Source organism: Tursiops truncatus, chromosome 1 (assembly GCF_011762595.2).
Source record: "Tursiops truncatus isolate mTurTru1 chromosome 1, mTurTru1.mat.Y, whole genome shotgun sequence".
NCBI lineage: Eukaryota > Metazoa > Chordata > Mammalia > Artiodactyla > Delphinidae > Tursiops > Tursiops truncatus.
The window spans coordinates 137,973,068-137,992,335 of record NC_047034.1 but is presented as its reverse complement, the minus strand read 5'-3'; the positions used below and the strand labels follow the sequence as shown (position 1 = coordinate 137,992,335).

The 19,268-nt window shown below is 42.9% G+C and overlaps 1 protein-coding gene across 8 annotated transcripts in view; it reads right to left on the bottom strand.

Annotated features, from left to right (window-relative positions):
- Positions 1-1,509: 1,509 nt before the first annotated feature.
- The window catches only part of USP24 (ubiquitin specific peptidase 24), a 149,966-nt gene continuing 132,207 nt past the window's right edge, over positions 1,510-19,268 (bottom strand). For 6 of the 8 annotated variants that reach the window (XM_073789303.1, XM_073789304.1, XM_073789308.1 and 3 more), the window contains 10 exons: positions 18,491-18,593; positions 17,208-17,329; positions 16,221-16,334; positions 14,507-14,572; positions 12,430-12,496; positions 10,921-10,999; positions 6,645-6,720; positions 5,652-5,738; positions 5,203-5,313; positions 1,510-4,209 (listed from right to left, as the gene is read on the bottom strand). In XM_073789303.1, the coding sequence (XP_073645404.1) occupies positions 4,147-4,209; positions 5,203-5,313; positions 5,652-5,738; positions 6,645-6,720; positions 10,921-10,999; positions 12,430-12,496; positions 14,507-14,572; positions 16,221-16,334; positions 17,208-17,329; positions 18,491-18,593 (888 nt within the window). In that variant the 3' untranslated portion in view covers positions 1,510-4,146. Of the gene's footprint in view, positions 4,210-5,202; positions 5,314-5,651; positions 5,739-6,644; positions 6,721-10,920; positions 11,000-12,429; positions 12,562-14,506; positions 14,573-16,220; positions 16,335-17,207; positions 17,330-18,490; positions 18,594-19,268 lie in introns of those variants that run through there. The other 2 variants (XM_019942407.3, XR_012324657.1) reach the window with 2 other exon arrangements.

Sequence of the window (19,268 nt, the reverse complement as noted above, 5' to 3'; positions counted from 1 at the left end):
TTGAAGATATTTATTCTGGGTTTTGTAGCATTTTTATTATACAGTGACTTTTTAAAATAAAAACAACTTGTCATGACTCTTGCCTGAGTTTGACCGTCTAGGATGAGGCCTTGCTTACACCAGATGCCTGATAACCGTCTGTGGGGTGGTTGAGTAAATCAAGCCTTTGAGGAGCGTCTGTATTTTGAGTACAAGTACTTGAGTACTCATGCCCGTCCTGGGATAAAATCAGCGTCTTCCTCTCGCTTCCGAGTCCCCCCAGCAACCAGGGCTCCCCCTCCTTGGCAACTTCTGCCCCACAATGTTGTAGACGCGTGGGGCGCCCGTGTCCTTTCCATTCTCCTCTCCCAGCACCTGGCACAGGGCCTGGTGCAGAGTCAATGTTTATGGTATACGTTAATTATACGAGTGGCTGAGGCTTCTATAGTGAGTATCATGTCCATGGTCATTTTTCATGATTTGAAATTAAGAACAGCCTCGGGACTTTGCACCTGGCCAAGTATAACCATCCCATGCAATGCGGCCCCCACCCCGGCCCCCAGCCCCACTCTGAGGCTGGCAAGCGTAGCTGTCTTAAGCAAGGCCTAGCTCTCAACAGCCCATGTTATAAGTGATCAGGGAATCGGCCTGCAAAAGCAAAAATCCTCTCAAACTCTATTTGCTGACAATTTAGTGTCATGGAACGCGTTCAAGAGCGGCCAGCTGCTAAGGGCCTGACTGCCAGCAGGCATTTGTGTAAGTGGGCCCACTGGCACCCCTCGCCCACCACCCGAGAGTCGGGGGTCAGTTTCTTAGCTGTCCACGCCCGGATGGCTCCAAGATCTGAGAAAAGGGAACGACTGTTCTTGCAGAGGTTGGCAGCTGGTCACCGGGAGTTGGGGAGGAATGGGTGTGGACCGCAGGAGAAAAGTCTGGAGCAGCAAACACCCCAGGAGAGGGGAACCATGTGGGCAAACGCAGGACCTTAGGGGTGAGGCTGAGACCTGCGGGGTCCAGCAAGAAATCCAGCTTGACCAGGGACGTGATTTATGCTGGGGACCACTGGGAGACCTGAAAGCTATGGGGGAGATGTCTACAGGCCACTGGTCTGAGTTTAGCACATCCTTATCCAGCTTTGCAAATGAATCCTGAAATGGTCAGGGTATCCAGAGGAGGAAACAGTAAAAGGCTTAGAAAAAGAGCCACCGCCCCTCATTATTGAAGAGTGGACCTTATTCACACCGTCAGTGCAAAGTACAAAAAGGAGGGCTTCCCTGGTGGCGCAGTGGTTGAGAGTCCGCCTGCCGATGCAGGGGACACGGGTTCGTGCCCCGGTCCGGGAAGATCCCACATGCCGTGGAGTGGCTGGGCCCGTGAGCCATGGCCGCTGAGCCTGTGCGAGGCGCGCATACCGCAAAAAAAAAAAAAAGAATCAGCACCATTTCCCACCAGGTCACTGGCCCTGGCACCCCTTCCCCCGACCATAGCCATTTTCTGATATTCACAGAAAAATGTCAGTGAACCCCCAACTTTGTTTTTGAAAAATTTATTTTATACCCTCAGAAGCTAAGAACTGCCACTCAGTGAACCAAATTTAGAATTAAGTTTCTTCCCTAGTTTATCTACTTCCTTTTGAAATTTTATAAACAAGATTTTGTACACAAGAGGTAGCAGAGGAAAATTCCAGTCTGCTCGTTCCAAGCTCAAAAGGTAACGGCACACGCCTCGATGTTAGCAGGGAGGGTGGAGCAAGACAGGGTGAGTCTGGTGACACGTGCTCTAGGCCCGCGTTTGTTCTGTCAGGGCCGTGTGTGGGCTCCAGGGGAAGTCACGGGCCAGGTGCCCTTTGGAAGGCTCATTTGCGTTCTCTCCCAGGACGCCTCTAAGGGGCTGATTCGGCCATCCTAAGAAGGGCCTCACGAAGGGAGCTTCTTGAGAAAACACAGCATTGAGTTTAGTTGTGCAATTCCTACTCGATTTGCAGACCATTTTGAAAGATTTATAAAAACATCTTCGTCCAAAAAATTGGCAGTAAAAATGACCCTTCTTCCAAAGTAAGCCTGTCGTAATTGTCACTTTGTTGTATGACATTAAAAAAAAGTCATCAGCAGGTTCGTAGACTGCAGCCATTGGAAATCAAGGTTACTGGCAACGTGAAAGTGATGTTCCTCGCAGCAACAACGTGAGCAAATCAACCAGGGCACCTAACATCAGCGGCAGGTGATGCTGGTCCTGAAGAACATGACCGTGAGGGAGCAGGTGCTGGGGGCTGTGGAAGGCATTGTTTCCATAGGAAAGAGGGGATAGAAGTAGCAATTTCACTCCTGAATCTGGGCTCCTGAGAGTGCAGCTGCCAGCGTGATATCATCACGCTTTACCACGGCTGGCATTTCAGCGTCACGCCCTGTGGGGTCGCTTTGTGAGGATGGGGATGGAGGGGACGGCTGGGGAGATAGTAGGACATCGGATATTCATGTGCTCAAAATCCATTTTGAAACATCACACTTGAGTTTGCAAGAACAGCAGAACCACATAAAATCTGCCGGCTGCCTCTGACCCTTCCTCTGGGGCGCAGCTCTGCTCTTAGGTGTCGGCCCTCCACCTCCTCAGTGTCTTTTGACAGAAGCCACCACCAGCCTGTCACGTAATCACAAACTGCAGCCTGGCTGCACCGTAACTTCAACCTTCGACCGTGAGATGACAGGGTCTGCAGTGCGCAGTGGGAGCAGCTGTCTGTCCTGTCACGGGTCCACTGAGCCTCTCTGACTCTGCAGATCTATGACTGGGGCCACTCGGCTCTTCCTGAGGCTCCCCTAGTCCTGTGCGTGCTGAGCACAGGACCAGGCAGGGCACACAACCAAAGGCAAACAGGGTTGAAAATGTGTGTCGTGACTCAAAACCCAAAACATACAAAATATATGCAATATGTTGGCATGCCCCCTCCCCTCCAGAAAAAGGGGGAGCTGGCATCTAACCTGAAATGAGTGCTTGGTACAAGACTTGGGAAACACAACTAAGTGGATGGCTGCTCAGTTGCTTACTAGTTATTTCTTGTCCCCATCTTTTTAGTGTCAATTAGTTATGCTGAGGAGAAACTAAGTCTCAAATTCCTTCTCTGGATTAAAAGGTCTAGAAACTCACAAAGCAGTGTCTTTCAACTCAAATATTTAAACTTCATATACAACCAGTACCAAGGGTTTCAGTAATTATTTTTCAGCAAAAGCAAATGACTGCAGGTCACATGACTTAAGACTACAGTTTATTCAATATGTCTCCAAGCATTAAAAAGATGATTTTATGAAGTCAAACTCAATAAAATTATATCTTAAAGTGCTTTTTATTTTGCTCTTTTTAAAATTTGTTTTGGGAACAACTCGCAACTTCTTCAGTAACTGGTGTCAAAGAATGCACCCTGTACTTCTGGAGAACACAGCATTTTTTTTTTTTTATTGCTCTTTCAATCTCAATTATATCAGAAAAATACCTTAAAGAGCTTAATTTCCCAATTTTTGATTCTGGTAACATTTCATCAAGATCCAAGTTTATGCGCAGAGCTCTCATCCAGACCAGCCTGAAATTCTATACAAATAGGGAGACATATTAAATACAAAGGTCTGTGTAAACTGAATTCTTTAACTACTAATGTACAGTGAAAAGGAACTTTTATCACATATCTTTACATCATTTTAAATTGGATACGCCTATTCAATGTTACTGCAAGATTAAAAATTTGCCCGCACTCATCTAAAGGCAGCTTGCTTTTTTTTTTTTTAAATATAAAAACCAAAGGAATTTCTTTTGTAGCATCATAGAGAAAGCAACAGCTTATCCTCACTCACTCTTGTTATGTTCATGTAACAAAACAGTCTACCACCGGCTTTATTTCCCAGAATCTCCCCAAAAGTGTCAATCCACATACGGACTGTGCCCCCGGGGGTCAGCGGATCCACAGGCTGGAGTTCTTCGCTGCCAAACAGCTCCCAGGCCTTCCCCGGGGGCTGAAGAGTGCTTTCCTTAAAACACGTGCTCCTCCCTTCACGGCGCAGGCTCTCCCGGTCCAGCCTCCAGGCTCTTCCAAAGGGTTCAAGGATGAGATTCTGATTTCAAAAAGGTCCTGAGCATCTAGTAACCGTGACGTGACTTCTCATCATGTGCTGGGCACATCCCCTAGGGATCGACATCGTCCAGGTCACTTCTTAACTCGCTGATCATCATGGGCGATTCAGAACCCTTTGGGAAAGGAAAAGAAGTTAAATACATAGAGTTAAGTTAGAGAAAAAAGTTTTTCTATGCCAATGGACTTGTGTTCTGCAGTTTAAACATGTCCTCATTTAACTACTTAATGTTTATCAAAGGGCAACAAAACATAACAAGTGTGACACCTTATATTTGATAATTCCTGATTATGCAAAACTTTCATTTCTGTGTTCTTATTTAGTCACAGAAACAACCTAGTGACCTGCCTGCAGTCACAATGTGGCCTTGGGCTAAATCAAATCACTATGCTGAGTCTCAGTTTCCTTCTGTGAAATCAGGGTAACAGCGACCTCACAAGGTTGTTACGAGGATCCGAAAGATTTAGAAACAAACAAAACAGCACACAGAACATCAGCAAGATTCATTTAATGAGGCCTCTGTGCCATGCACTGTGATGGAGCTACAGGAATAGCTTTACAGAAGGTTACAGACCAGAGGGAGGACACGATACACGTCATTACATTTAAACCTGCTGCAGTATTTTGCACATAGTAGGTGTTCAATAAATATTGCATTCCTTTTTCTACTATAGCGATTAGTATTAAAAATACTTAAAAAATAAGCTTAAAATTACGCTTTGACTCCCCTAACAGATTTCAATGGCATGAGACCCTTCCTTTCAAGGGTCTGTGTTTCCAGGAAGCCTGGTGAGAGCAGGAGGAGGAAGGGGTGATTCTTCATAACCCAGCAGAACAAGGTACCATCTGGAAGGACCACATCTGCAGCCTGGCTTTATCAGGACGCTCTCCAAGCTCAGCAGAACAGTCAGCAGAGACTGAGGCCAAAGCCTGGCTTAATTTCACGGTGCAGCACTGTTCTGCTTTCTAAGCACACAGTGCCTGAGTCCTGAGCAGAGATCACTAGAGGGTGGAGCTGGTGTCTCCTTTCTCTCTTGATTATGGAGATTCTCTATGGAGAACCTCAGAGCAGGCGCTGCCCTTTCACACAGGACATGCCCTACTGTACCTGCTGTAAGTGCCTCTCTCCGTTCTCATTCGCAGGACTGCTCTCCGACCCGTTACTGCTTCCCGACTGCTCCTTCTCATTCAGGAGAGCTGTGGCATATGCTAATGTGTCCTGCCGGAGATTGAAACACAAGAAAAAGTTAGGGGGTGTGCAGTGGCAGCAGCATCACTGAGGAAGACTACCCTTCACTTGACCTTTGGAGGTGGTGCTTTCACGTCAACCTCTGTGGCAGTGGGGGCCAGACTGACCGACCCTCATTGCTTTTCTTCCAGGCAAATAACTCAAACTGTACACCAACTTGCTGTCTTTTCATAGAAAATCAATTGTTTCTTCCAGCCTTACTCATTTTTAACCTACGCCTCTTTTCTGAGGCTGCAGTTTCTGAGAAACATACCAAAAATCCTACCTAAGGGATTTCAAGCCACACAAAACCAAAAGACAACTCTCACCTGAGCTGAAATTGTTCGCTGAAAAGTTTTTCCAGTTGATGTTTCATTAGAGACATTACTCTGCGGTGTCCAGTAATGTTCTGACATCTGAGACAGAAAGTCAAAAATGCCATCAGAGGACTTACCGGGTGGTCCACTGGTTAAGAATCCGCCTTCCACTGCAGGGGACGCAGGTCTGATCCCTGGTTGGGGAACTAAGATTCCACATGCCGCAGGGCAACTAACCCGTGTGCCGCAACTAGAGAGGCTGTGTGCCGCAAACTACAAAGCCCACGCGCCACAACTAGAGAGAAGCCTGCATGCCGCAACCAAGACCCCACGTGCCGCAACTAAGACCCGACACAGCCAAAACCATAAATAAATAAAATAAATATAAAAAAAGAGTCATCAGAGATGACAAATAAGCCCACGTGAGCCCACGATTTCTACCATTAGATATTACAGTACAAAAAGCATCTAGGGACTTCCCCGGTGGTCCAGCAGTTAAGACTTCATGCTCCCAATGCAGGGGGCCCAAGTTTGATCCCTGGTCAGGGAACTAGATCCCGCATGCCGCATCTAAGAGCCCGCATGCTGCAACTAAAGATCCCGCATGCGGCAACGAAGATCCCACGTGCTGCAACTAAGACCTGGTGCAGCCGAATAAATAAATAAAATAAAAATTAAAAGCATCTAAAATAGCATATAAATTGACCCAGACTTTCTGTCACATCAGGAGATTCTTTCTTAGAAGATTCCACTTCCATTCTCAAGAGCTCACTAAAATATCAATATTATCTCTTATATGATCATCCTTACCTTTTTACCCATAAAATTAAAACACATGTATTAAGATACAAATTAAATGCATAAAGATAGGTATCAACTGTACTAAAAAAAAGTCTGAACTCTGAAAATATTTTGAGGACAGTCTCCAAATTAGAGATTTTTCCTGATACAATATGCTGCTATTGATTCCTATGTTATAGCCAGAAAAGTTAAAAACTCAATTACCTTCTTCTGCAGCCACTGTACAGCCCAACTCCAGTGATGGGAGTTCTCCTTGAAGTATTCTTTAGCAGCAGGACACCTGGTGATTGGAGGAAATTTTTATTAGCCAACTGCTTTCTCTGCAAATATACCTAACATATAGTACTTTAAAATTTGGAAACATAAGTGCTACTTAAAGTTCAGTTGTCTTTACATTAAATGTGTACGTTTTTTTGGTTTGGATACATCCACATGTTTAAACTTCAAAAGGCAGTAAAAGATAAATATGTGGTGAAAAGTTTCTTATCTACCTCTAACTCACCCACCTCATTCTATTAAAATTCCAAGTTGGAAAATGAAAAATAAAATACCCACAACAAATTGTACACTTAATAAATAACCTATTTATTTATTTAAATTAAAGCATAGTTGATTTACAATGTTGTGTTAGTTTCCGGTGTACAGCAAAGTGATTTAGTTATAAATATACCTTTTCAGATTCTTTTCCATTGTACGTTATTACAAGACGTTGTATATAGTTCCCTGTGCTATACAGTAGGACCTTGTTGTTTACCTATTTTGTATATAGTAGTGTGTATCTGCTAATCCCAAACTCCTAATTTATCCCTCCCCCACCTCCTTTCTCCTTTGGTAACCATAAGTTTGTTTTCTATGTCTGAGTCTGTTTTTTCTGTAAATAAGTTCATTTGTATCATATTTTAGATTCCATATATAAGTGATATGATATTTGTCTTTCTCTGTCTGACTGACTTACTTAGTATGATAATCTCTAAGTCCATCCATGTTGCTGCAAATGGCATTATTTCAATCCTTTTTATGGTTGAGTAGTATTCCATGGTATATATATACACCACATCTTTATCCATTCCTCTGTCGATGGACATTTAGGTTGCTTCTATGTCTTGGCTATTGTAAACAGTGTTGCCATGAACACTGGGGTGCATGTATCTTTTCAAATTAGAGGTTTTCTCCAGATGTATGCCCAGGAGTGAGATTGCTGGATCATATGGTAACTCTGTTTTTAGTTTTTTTTTTTTTTTCTCTGCGGTACGCGGGCCTCTCACTGCTGTGGCCTCTCCCGTTGCAGAGCACAGGCTCCGGACGCGCAGGCTCAATGGCCATGGCCCACGGGCCCAGCCACTCCGCGGCATGTGGGATCCTCCCGGACCAGGGCACGAACCCGCGTCCCCTGCATCGGCAGGCAGACTCTCAACCACTGCGCCACCAGGGAAGCCCTGTTTTTAGTTTTGTGAGGAATCTCCATACTGTTTTCCATAGTGGCTGTACCAATTTACATTCCCACCAACAGTGCAGGAGGGTTCCCTTTTCTCCACACCCTCTCCAGAATTTATTATTTGTAGACTTTTTAATGATGGCCATTCTGACCAGTGTGAGGTGATTACCTCATTGTAGTTTTGATTTGCATTTCTCTGATAATTAGTGATGTTGAGCATCTTTTCATATGCCTATTGGCCATTTGTATGTCTTCTTTGGAGAAATGCTTATTTAGATCTTCTGCCCAGTTTTTGATTGGGTTGTTTGTTTTTTTTGTTATTGAGTTGTTTGTATATTTTGGAAACTTAGCTACTGTCCGTTGCATCATTTGCAAGTATTTTTTCCCAGTCCATAGGTTGTCTTTTCGTCTTGTTTATGGTTTCTTTTGCTGTGCAAAAGCTTAGAAATTTTATTAGGTCCCATTTGTTTATTTTTACTTTTATTCCTATTGCCTTGGGAGACTGACCTAAGAAAACACTGCTACAATTTACGTCAGAGAATGTTTTGCCTATGTTCTCTTCTAGTAGTTTTAAGGTGTCCAATAAATGACCTCGTGATAAAATCAAACTAGTCTTTAACTTTTGTGATTTAAATAAGAATGATATTATGGGAAAAACTATTTTAAAATGTGATTTTGGAGCACCCCTGCTTTCCATTTTTATTTGCTCATTTAGAAAGCTGTCCTTATTTGAAGACACTACCGATGGGGATATTGCCACTAATGTATATAAAATGTGATATGTGCAGGGTATGGAAGCACATATAAAGACACTACTGATGTCTGGACTGTGTGTCTGCTGGCATCAGACATGCTATGTGGCCCCAACACTACTTGGAAATGCCACTTTTAGGCAAGGGCTTATGATGACATGTTGCCAATATGAAGCCTAATTAATGAACGCACAATTGTGGCAGAATGATTTCCATCTGTGTCTACAATGTTATGTCATCTGGAAAACACGTGTTCATGCATTATTTCAATGGGGCTCTCAATTTAAATCTGTTGAGGATGCTCAAATGCAGCAGATTAATCCCAACAGATTTCTCATTCTCATTCTGGTACAAGTCCAAGGATGGCAATACCCATGCCTAAGAATCAGCGAAAATCTGGAGCAAAATAAATTAAACTATAAAAAGAGCTCGGTGCAGGACTCAGTGATGGCAGTGCAGTCTGCTCAATAACCTTGGGTTACACTCCTGTACATAAATCCTGAAAAGACAAAATCTCTAATTTGAAAAGATACATGAACCCCAATGTTCACTGCAGCACTGTTTACAACAGCCAAGACATGGAAACAACCCAAGTGCCCATCAACTGACGACTGGTTTAAGAAGATGTGATGTGTGTGTATACACACACACACACACACACACACACACACACACACACACACGCACACACAATGGAATATTACTCAGCCATAAAAAGAATGAAATATTGCCATTTGCAACAACATACATGGACCTAGAGAATATTATACTTCGTGAAGTTAGACAAAGACAAATATTATATGGTATCATTTATATGTGGAATCTAAAAAATAATACAAATGAATCTATATATAAAACAGAAACAGACTCACAGACATAGAAAACAAACTTATGGTTGCCAGGGGAAAGGCATGGGTGGGGAGGATAAATTAGGAGTATGGGATTAACATACAAACTACTATATATACAACAGATGATAAGCAACAAGGATTAACTGTACAGCACAGGGAACTATATTCAATATCTTATAATAACCTATAATGGAAAATAATCTGAAACAAAATATATAACTGAATCACTTTGTTGTACACCTGAAACTAACACAATATTATAAATCAACTATACTTCAATTAAAAAAAAAATAACCTTGGGTTAGCATGCAGTCACTCTGATCTTTTGTTGGCCAACGTACTAAATCGGGAAGCTGAAGTTGCAAACCACTAAGGTTCCTTCTAACATTGAGAACCTTTGCTTTCCAAGGGTCTACTGACAGATGAATAGATAAGCAAAATATAGTATACATATATCTATACTATGGAGTATTATTCAGCCTTAAAAAGAAACGGAATTCTGATACATGCTACGATGTGGATACACCTTGAAGACATCATGATAAGTGAAATAAGCCAGTCATAAAAGGACAAATACTCTATGATTCCATTTATGTGAGGTACCTACGATAGTCAAATTCATGAAGATAAAAAGTAGAACGACGGTTGCCAGGGGCTGGAGGGAGGAGGAATGGAGAGTTATTGTTTAATGGGTACAGTTTCAGTTCTGGAAGATGAAAAGAGTTCTGGAGCCGGATGGTGGTGATGGCTGCACTAACAATGTGAGTGTGCGTAATGCCACTGAACTGTACACCTAAAAGTGGCTAAAATGGTGAATTTTATGTTATGTATACTTTAGCACAATTAAATAAAAAGAAAAAAGAACCTCTGCCTTGAAGTCAGTCAGCCTGTGATCAAGTCCTAGCTCTGACGGCAGGCATGTCACTTAAACCACCTTTGACATGGGACTAATACCAGTACTTAACCTCATAAAGTTGTTGAAAAGGTTAAATGAGAATACAGGCGAAGTATTTAGCATAGTGCCTGGGTTCGTAAGTGTAATTAGCTGTTATATGACTTTGTCTCTTGAGACACAATTTTGAAAGTGGGGACCTAGAAGCTGACACAGTTGGTAGTTAACTAAAGGTCTCCTGAGTGAAGGTTCATCAACTTTTTGTTGTCGAGCCCCCTAAATCTGCCTTGGACTCCTGCCCTTCCTGCATAAAGCCTGGTGGTTTAGCATTTTTTTTTTTCTTTGGATTACATACGATCTGTTACCTTTAACACTCCCCCTCCACATCTCTTGGAGATCATTTGAATAGTTGTCTGTACCATCCAAGCAAGCATGCCCTGACTGGGTCGGATTTTCTAGGCACTAAAACAAGGCAGATTTTTTTCCTCTGGTCATATTTGACTTGTAACTAAAACACCATTTCCTCATTGCATTTTGAGTCAATACTTACTTCTGAGCAAGAGTTACAAGAAATTTGACACACTGGTAGCAGCGACTGCTGTCCACGTGATTACTGTGGTGCATCAGAGCTGAAGGAACAGAAGAGGAAATTTTAACAATAAAGCACTAAACTGAAAGTGGGTCCAAGTGATGACAGCTCTCTTGTTCTGAAAATTTACAACCAACTATTTTGATAAGCAGATAAGAAACTTAACAAAAACATGGTGGTGCTGACTCAACAGGAGTCCCTAAATTCTAATGGGCAGAAACACTAAGTAGTATTCAAGAAACACACAGGGTGGTGAAAGTTTGACTTTTACAAGAACTGAAAGGAACTAAAATTTATAATGGCTGACAATTCACCTAGAGACCTTCAAAGTTCTCCATCCACCACATTCCTGACAGAGAGTGGTTAGAATACTTTAACTGTGATAAATGGATATGTATGGTAATTGTTCAGTTCAACAAGTATTTTCTGCTCTTTGCTTTTAGCATTTAGAGATAAATTACAGCTGATCCTTAAACAACATGGGTTTGAACTGTGCAGGTCCACTTATATATGATTTTTTTCAAGAAATACATATAGTACTACACAATTTGTGGTTGGTTGAACACTCAGATGCAGAACTGTGGATACGAAGGGTGGACTCTGGAACTTGAGCGTCTGTGGGGTTTGGTATCCAAGGTGGGTCCTGGAACCAATGCCCTGCGGGTACCCAGGGATGACTGTAATGCCTGGTCCCTGCTCTTGAGCAGTGTGTCCTCTGTAAGTTCCAGAGAGCCCGGGGACTGCCCTGAGCAGAGTACACCATTCCAAAGGGGGTGGCCTAGAATGCTGTAGCTACAGAACCTTTTTAGCATAAATTTCCTTTCTGCAATAAAAAGAGATCCTAAAACTTCTCTTAATACATAGCAAAATCTAAAATGACTCAAGTTAACTGGAAACACAGGTGGATGGTGGGAGTTGGATAAGACTATTTTTAACTAATCTTTTCCTAAGAAATAGCTCATTAAAGCCACTTTAGCCTTCTGGAAAAGAAAACTCTGTCAAAAAACTTCTATGAATAGACAATAGAAATTTGGGTGCATTCATACCACAGGTAAAAAAAAAAAAAGAATTACATTTCATGAGCTTGACAATATCCTGCGTCTAAGGTTTTAGTTTTTTCCTCCTCAATGGCTACGGAGTGGGATGAATGATTTCTTGCTTAAGTGGACAAACTTTAGCTTGTTGAAGAAAGTCACAGCACCCCCAAATCTTACCTGACCCAGTAAAAGGACCTCAAACTGTGTCTTACTAAAAGTAGGAGAGTGTCCAGGGCGATAAGATCCTCTGGCTCTAATTCTCCTGACTAGAATGAGGGAGCCTAACAGCCCTGACCAGACTTCTCGTGGCTTCCTCACTGATCCACGCCAGGCAGAGCGTGGGGGGCAGACCCCAGGGAGGAGAGACTGGCTGGAACGATGAGCTCTCTGCACGTTTACTGCAGACACTTCTTCATAAGGCAGCCATACTTGCCTAGTAATCCATTTTCTGTCTCAAACACAAATTTGACTCGCTCCACTTGTATGGGATCCTCAATGACCTGGGAGAAGCAGGAAACAAAGGCTGGTAAATGAAGGAAGGAACTTGTGTTACAGCCACTGGTGCCTTTAAAACAAAATAATTCAAGAGATTATATAGTTTCTAACATAAAACCAAATACAAACAAATATCAAGTCATTGCTGTATTTCTCAACAATATATTAAATTTTAAACGAAACATGAAAAGCTATTACGTAAGTAATATTTGAAGATACACTTATTTTCTAATACATGTTCTTACCAATAACATCTAGAGTTCTCTGTGAGCTATATGGACGCATATTTCATGATCCCAAGGATAAGAGGTTTATGGTTTACAAAAAATGTGTCAAAGTTTTGATGTAACACATGCTCTGCAAGTTGACGTGGAGGTTTACGCCACGCCAAACGGGCTGGATCTACATCTTACTCTCACTGTACTTCTAATGCCCGGGCACTGAACCGTGCATGGTGCAGTAAACTAAACGGGTCTGCTGTTGAGCAGATGAACAATACGCAGTCCCACCCCAAGGAGCAACAATCTTCCAAAAGCACTAGGACCAGAAGGCGGTAAGGACCAGAAAGACAGACTTCTTAGAAATGGCACCCACGAGGTACTGCCATATTCAAAAGTGTTTATTAAATGCCTCCCCTGTGCCAAGGCCTAAGGGACCTAAAGGGAACCCAGCCCCCCCCCCCCCCGCCCCTCTTTAAAAAGCCCCTGGGCTAGTCTCTCAATGGCTCACGGTCAGTCACCAAATTCTACTGATTCTCTTTCTAAACACCTACTGTTCTGGCCTTTGCTCCCTCTACTCCTGTCTCTCCTTAGTACAAGCCTTGTTATTTCACATTCAGATTACTGCCACAGACTCCTATGTGGTCTTCCAATTCCAACCTTGCTTCCTTCTTTAGTTCATCCTTCAAGACAACTGCCGGAGGAATCTTTCTAAGAAATAAATCAGGTCACATTGCTTTCCTGCTTCAAACCCTCCCATCACCGACGGCAGAAGTTGCTAACTTAAATGTCTACAGAGCCCAAGATGATAAGACACGAGCCACGCGGCAGACAAGAGGAGTGGTGAGGACACTGGGGAACGGGAGACCACAAGCCTCATCGAGGGGGTGTGCCGCTGCTGTTCTAGGTGATGGGGCGTGGAGGAAACGGAGCCAGTGTGGCCAGACTACCTGATTCCTCAAGACAGGCTGGGATCCAGAAAGTAAAAAACAAGACAATTTGCGCCAACTTAAATAGACATGTAGGTGGAACTTGGCCACCAGAGTGCCACCACTGACCTACAGGGAAAAGTCTACACGCACTGGTACCTGAAGCCTTTCCTGGTCTGGTTTGGGCTTCTTCCCCAAGCCATACGAGTTCCCACTCCTTCTAGCTCTACCTCTACAATTCACTGAGCAAACCAGGGGTTTGGTGGAGAGCATGGGATCCAGGGCCAGTCGCTTGGCTCAGATCCTGGCTCTGTCACTTCCTGAACAATGGCCTTGGGCAGCTCACTCCACCTCTCTAAGTTCAGCTTCTAATAAAACTATATTTCACTGATTACAACTGAATTTTAGCCCCTGCTTTTCATATTTCTGAAATTGGGATGTACCCTACGGTGGATTACGTTTCAGTTTTTTGGCTCATGAAGATATCTTCAGTGGTACACAGTCAGTGATGTCTCAGATTCGAGTGAACTGTAGCGCCAGCCGTTCACCTCTGCCGGTCACAGGGTCACACAAGATCACATCTGAGCTGATCACAGTTTCCTGTCCATGGTGAGGCCTTTGCTCTCTGTACTGTGACCGCCTGTGTACTTGTCTGGCTCCCTCACTAAACTGCAAGTGCCTATGAGGCAGTTTATTATCGCTCACTTCTAAGTCAGTAATGCATGAAAAATGGCTGACGTGAAGAGGACGCAGTGAGTACAGACCAAAGGAAAGCAAAGGCAACACAAGGACACACAGTGTTTATTCATGAACACATGCTGACTAGTAAATACCTAAATGCAAGTGAATTAGAACATTTATGACTTACCAACATCTCATGAAGCAGTTGGAACGTATTCTTTAACTCATGGGGTGGAGCTGTTTCTAGTTGGTTCTGAAATATTTTTTAAAAGCATAAAGATTCCAGTAAGTCTTCAGTGGAAAGCACACTGGAGTGGCAACCAACAGTGCTGGATTCCAGCCCTGGTTCCACCACCTCCTGGCTGATATTGGGCAAGTCGTTCCCTTCTCTGCAGCTCAGTTCCCCAAATGCTAAATCTGGGGACTGAAACAAACAACCTCTATGGTCCTCCCACCTGTAACCCTCCTTGATCTTTTACTATGAAATTAGGAAGGAGACAGGAAAAAAAGCAGAAAGGAAGGGAGATAATTTTCAGTCACTAAACAAGCCTAAGTGTATACTTGTATTTCATTTATACACATCCTATTTTGTTGAACATGCTGGAGTAGCTATGAGAATGCAGATGAGAGCATTCTGAGATCAGCATGCTATGAGTGAAATATATAACAAAATTCAGCGTAGGAAGTGGAAAAATCTACCAAGATACACTAAGTGAAGAAAGCAAGGTTCAGAAAACTCACACTCCTGTGCATTTTAGTAACCTTATACATATGTGTAGTAGGAAAGGATACTGCATTACAACACCGCACTTGCAAGGTGCCAGGTACGGTACTAAGTAAGTGAATGAGGCCTGGAAAGACATACATAACGTGACAATACTGATCCGTGGGGCAGGGTGGAGAGGGGATGAGCCTGGCTGGTGGTGGTCAAGGTGGACTTTGGCCTTGTTTGCACGTTTTAGTTTTTCACCAAGAGAATGCAGTTATATGTCATCCATGTAATTAAAAATTAAAGATTAAAAACAAATAAAAATGCTAGGTGTAGGCTTAAAGGTTTTTCTCATAATCCCCAGCAAGGTAGTAAACAATATGGTTAAGAGCACAGCCCTGGAACCACCCTGCTGATGTTCAAACTCCCACTCTGCTACTTACTGGTTGTGTGACCCTGTGCCTCAGTTTCTTCAATTGCAGAATGGTGATAAAAACATATCTACCTCAAAGGACTTACGGATTTGAGAATTAAGTGAGTTAAACAGGTAATATTCTTGGAACAGTGCTTGGCATCCAGTAAGTGCGACATAAATAATTACTACACACTGATCAGAGCTTCATAAATGAACTGCATACATTACTATTTCAGAAGGGGACAAAAATCAATCTACTTTCGATATCTTAGATGCTGCCTGGGGAAATAATCTAAACCTGTAAAACCATTTTACACAATAATGGTCACCACAGCATTATCATTACCTGTAAAATATTATTCTTAATAGTTAAGAATTGAAGCCAATGCAAATGTGCATCACTAGGCAGGGAGTGGCTAAGTAAACTACGTGCATGAGAGAATGAAATCCACTCAGATAACTTTTAATGATATGGAAAACACTTATAAATGTCAAGTGAAAAAAGGACACAAAATCATAAAGACAATAAAATCCCAATTATGTTAAAGTACATGCATAGAAAATAAAAGGGAAATGTACGAGAATATTATAAATGGTCAGATTTTGAGTTTTTTATTCTTCATTAAAAAAAAAACCAGTAAGTATATACTATTTTTATGATTAGGAAAAACAATTAAGATTATTAAAAGAAACATAGTGCCTGGGAGCCAAAGGAATGCTTTCCTAGTGTCTCACCCACAGGCTCTCAGGCTATCACCGGGTTTCCTGAGGTCCTACCTTAATGAAATGCAGCATGGTGAAGGAGAAATGCTCGTTACAGAAACAGCAGTACACCACCATCTCAATGAGCGCCAGCAGGGAGCCTGTCAGCTCTCGCAGAGCAAACATCACCTAGCGAGAGGGCAGAGAGGAGTGAGCCTTTCTTCTGTCACAGGTTACTGCTGATACGCTGCTTCTGACTTTCACTGAAATCTGCTCAGATTTATGATCATCAACATTGCCTCAAAACAGTCGGAGTCTGTCTGAGAGTTAACACAATTTGTGCAAATGTGCACCTTTCTCTCGGGAGTCACCTTCATCAGAATTTTAGAGGTAAATCTCCTCCTCCCCCATTAAAATAACCACCGATAGATCCAAAAAATACACAATATTAAGCTTAAAAAAAAAAAAGGAGATATATAGCACAGCACTGTTGATGTAACTAAAAACCAGTATGATTATGTTCACAGTCATATATATGTAAATCAAGTAATGGAAGAAGGGCTGGAAGATTACGTTCTCAAGAGGGGGTAGTTCTGGGTGGAAGGGAAAGGGACTCATTGTGGATGGGCCACAATGGGGGGTTGTGAGCAGCCCACTTCCATACTCCTGAGGTTGAAAAACCCATGTGCTTCAGAGCTGTAGTGTTCCAGGACCAGGGACACATACAAGAGACTGGGAATAAACTCTCTGATAATAAACTGAATGGCTGTGACTGGGGAGGTGCCGTGTACCTAGCTGCTGGGACCTGGAGGGGTAATTAGCTGGGCTGGATCTTGAGGCCCAATTCTTAGCTGCAGACAGGACTAAGAATATTTAGTCCTTATTTCTTCCTGACACACATACAGGAAATAAAATTATTTGAAATAATCACTTCTCTTAACAATACTCCCCTTCATCAGAGCAACATACAAAATACAACTTATAACAAAAGGCATTTTTCCTCAAAAAGAAGAAAACAGCTAAAACAAAAAGAAAGTGGCTTTAGCAGAATTAAGTACATACCTCTAACAGGTAAGGTTTCCCTTCGGACAAGAACAACAGGGCTTCGACTTCCTCGTGGAGGGGCAGCAGGGGACTCGAGGGGGCAATGCTAATAGGCGGCCGTTGTTTAAATGCACCCGGAGCTTTAGGGGACCAAAGAAAAACCCACTTTACTGGATATTATCACATGCAATCGACTCTACAAGGCAAAGCGATCCCCTCAAGATTCATACATGCAACTGCTGAGCACCTACAACTGTTCCCTCACAGACATGAGATGGGAGAAAACACTTACCCCTCTCTTTCAATGTATGCCCAGGATGTAGGTGTAAGACCTCTAGACTCCTGGTGATTCCACCCAAGACAATCTTCCAAAGAAGTTAAAATATACAAAGCGCATGAAAAAAAAAAAAAAGCCCAAAGTGCCTCTGAAGAGACCCTGGACAAGGCACTTCTGTTGCTCAATGGCCAGCACCACCTGTGCTGTGCAGAATCAACCCACGTGGAAGGGGTTACCCCACATGGTAGAAAAGCAAGGACTCCCACTCTCATTTTCTTTTGCAAACCTTTCTAACTCATGAATGCAGTAGCTTTGCCTCTGTAGATGGGCGAGTCAGAGTTTAGGAAGCATACTCTAGCTCACGACCGTCTGAATGCTCTCCCACGTCCCTTCAGACAGCCAACGGCACTTCCAGATCAGAGGGATGCCCTGTGCTTTTTATCTAGTTTCCTGGTCAGATGACATGAAAACCCTACCACAGGCTCGGGGGTCAGAGGCTTGCATTCCACACTGGCTGCCACGCCCCTGACTAGCGGTGAGACTTTCAGGGGCTACCAGACCTCTCCCTATCTCAGCTTCTGCACACACAGGAGGGGAACTGCCCTCACAGGTTTGCTGAGAGGATTCAACACAACAAACTGCGAGCCCCATGGAAAGGCACAGCACACAGGAAACACTGACTACTTCTCAGCTGCTTTCCTGTATTATCACTGTTACCGTTGCTGTCACGACAAGGCCTAGAAGCAGTGCAGAAACGTACCTTTAACCCTAGTGTGTTGGTAAACACTTCTATGTCCCACCCCAAAGAAATGACTGGCTTGCTCTCGTGACAAACTAGTAAAATAAGGTGAAGTTTAACGTGGACTGAAACAAAAAACTTTAAGTGTTCCTCAAATAGCCAAATGAGAAACAAGTAACACCCATTTAACTGCCAACGTTGTTACTCTCCACATGTTACACGTGTTACTGACAAACTCACCATCTCTCTGTTTTCCTGATGTATTAAAGACAGGTTAAAGCTTACCAACGTTTCTTTGGGAAGAGACATCTGAGTGCAAGATAAGCAATGCCACTGTATTGTGAAGGTTCCCAAATTCTCGTGCTTGTGCCGAACTCCATCGACGTATCTGTTGTCAGAGAAAATAAAGTGGATGTTAGTGCTCCGGTTAGAAGGGTGTGTGCGGGTTCCTGATACTTTGAGCCACATTCTTTCTCAATGTGTGACAGTAGGACAGGTCAAAGTCCAAAAAAGTCATGGGTTTTAAGCCAGCTTAAGAGTGGCTTAACGTAGATGTATATTAACTCGTATTCTAAAACAAATCCATTTATGTATTCAATTCAGGTACTGAGAGCTCACCCTGTGCCAGGTAATTTTCCTACACCCAGTATAGTGGGGAAAGCCTGTGAGGCTGGAGGTCTGCAGGCCTGGCTCTCCTCTGCCACTTGCTGCACCACACGGATGTGGGCGAGTTCTCTACCTGACTTCTTTGTGTAAAGACAGAGATAACCTACCTGTTCCGCCCACTTCGTGGTTGTGAGGACCAAATGAAACATGAAAGGTAGAATGTTTTCAAACTCGTGTGCTCCATAAATGCAAAACAATATTAATCGTACAACATAACACCATTAATTAAATCTTATTTAAATTACAATGAATTTAAATCAATCGCCAGTGTCAGTGGAGTCCCTGATAAGGAAAAGCTCGAAGTGAAAAACAGATACTGTAAATCTCAACACAACATCAACACACAGAGCATGTCAGTATTTGTTTCTTTAACACTAGAGTCACAGCGGCAAGGTGG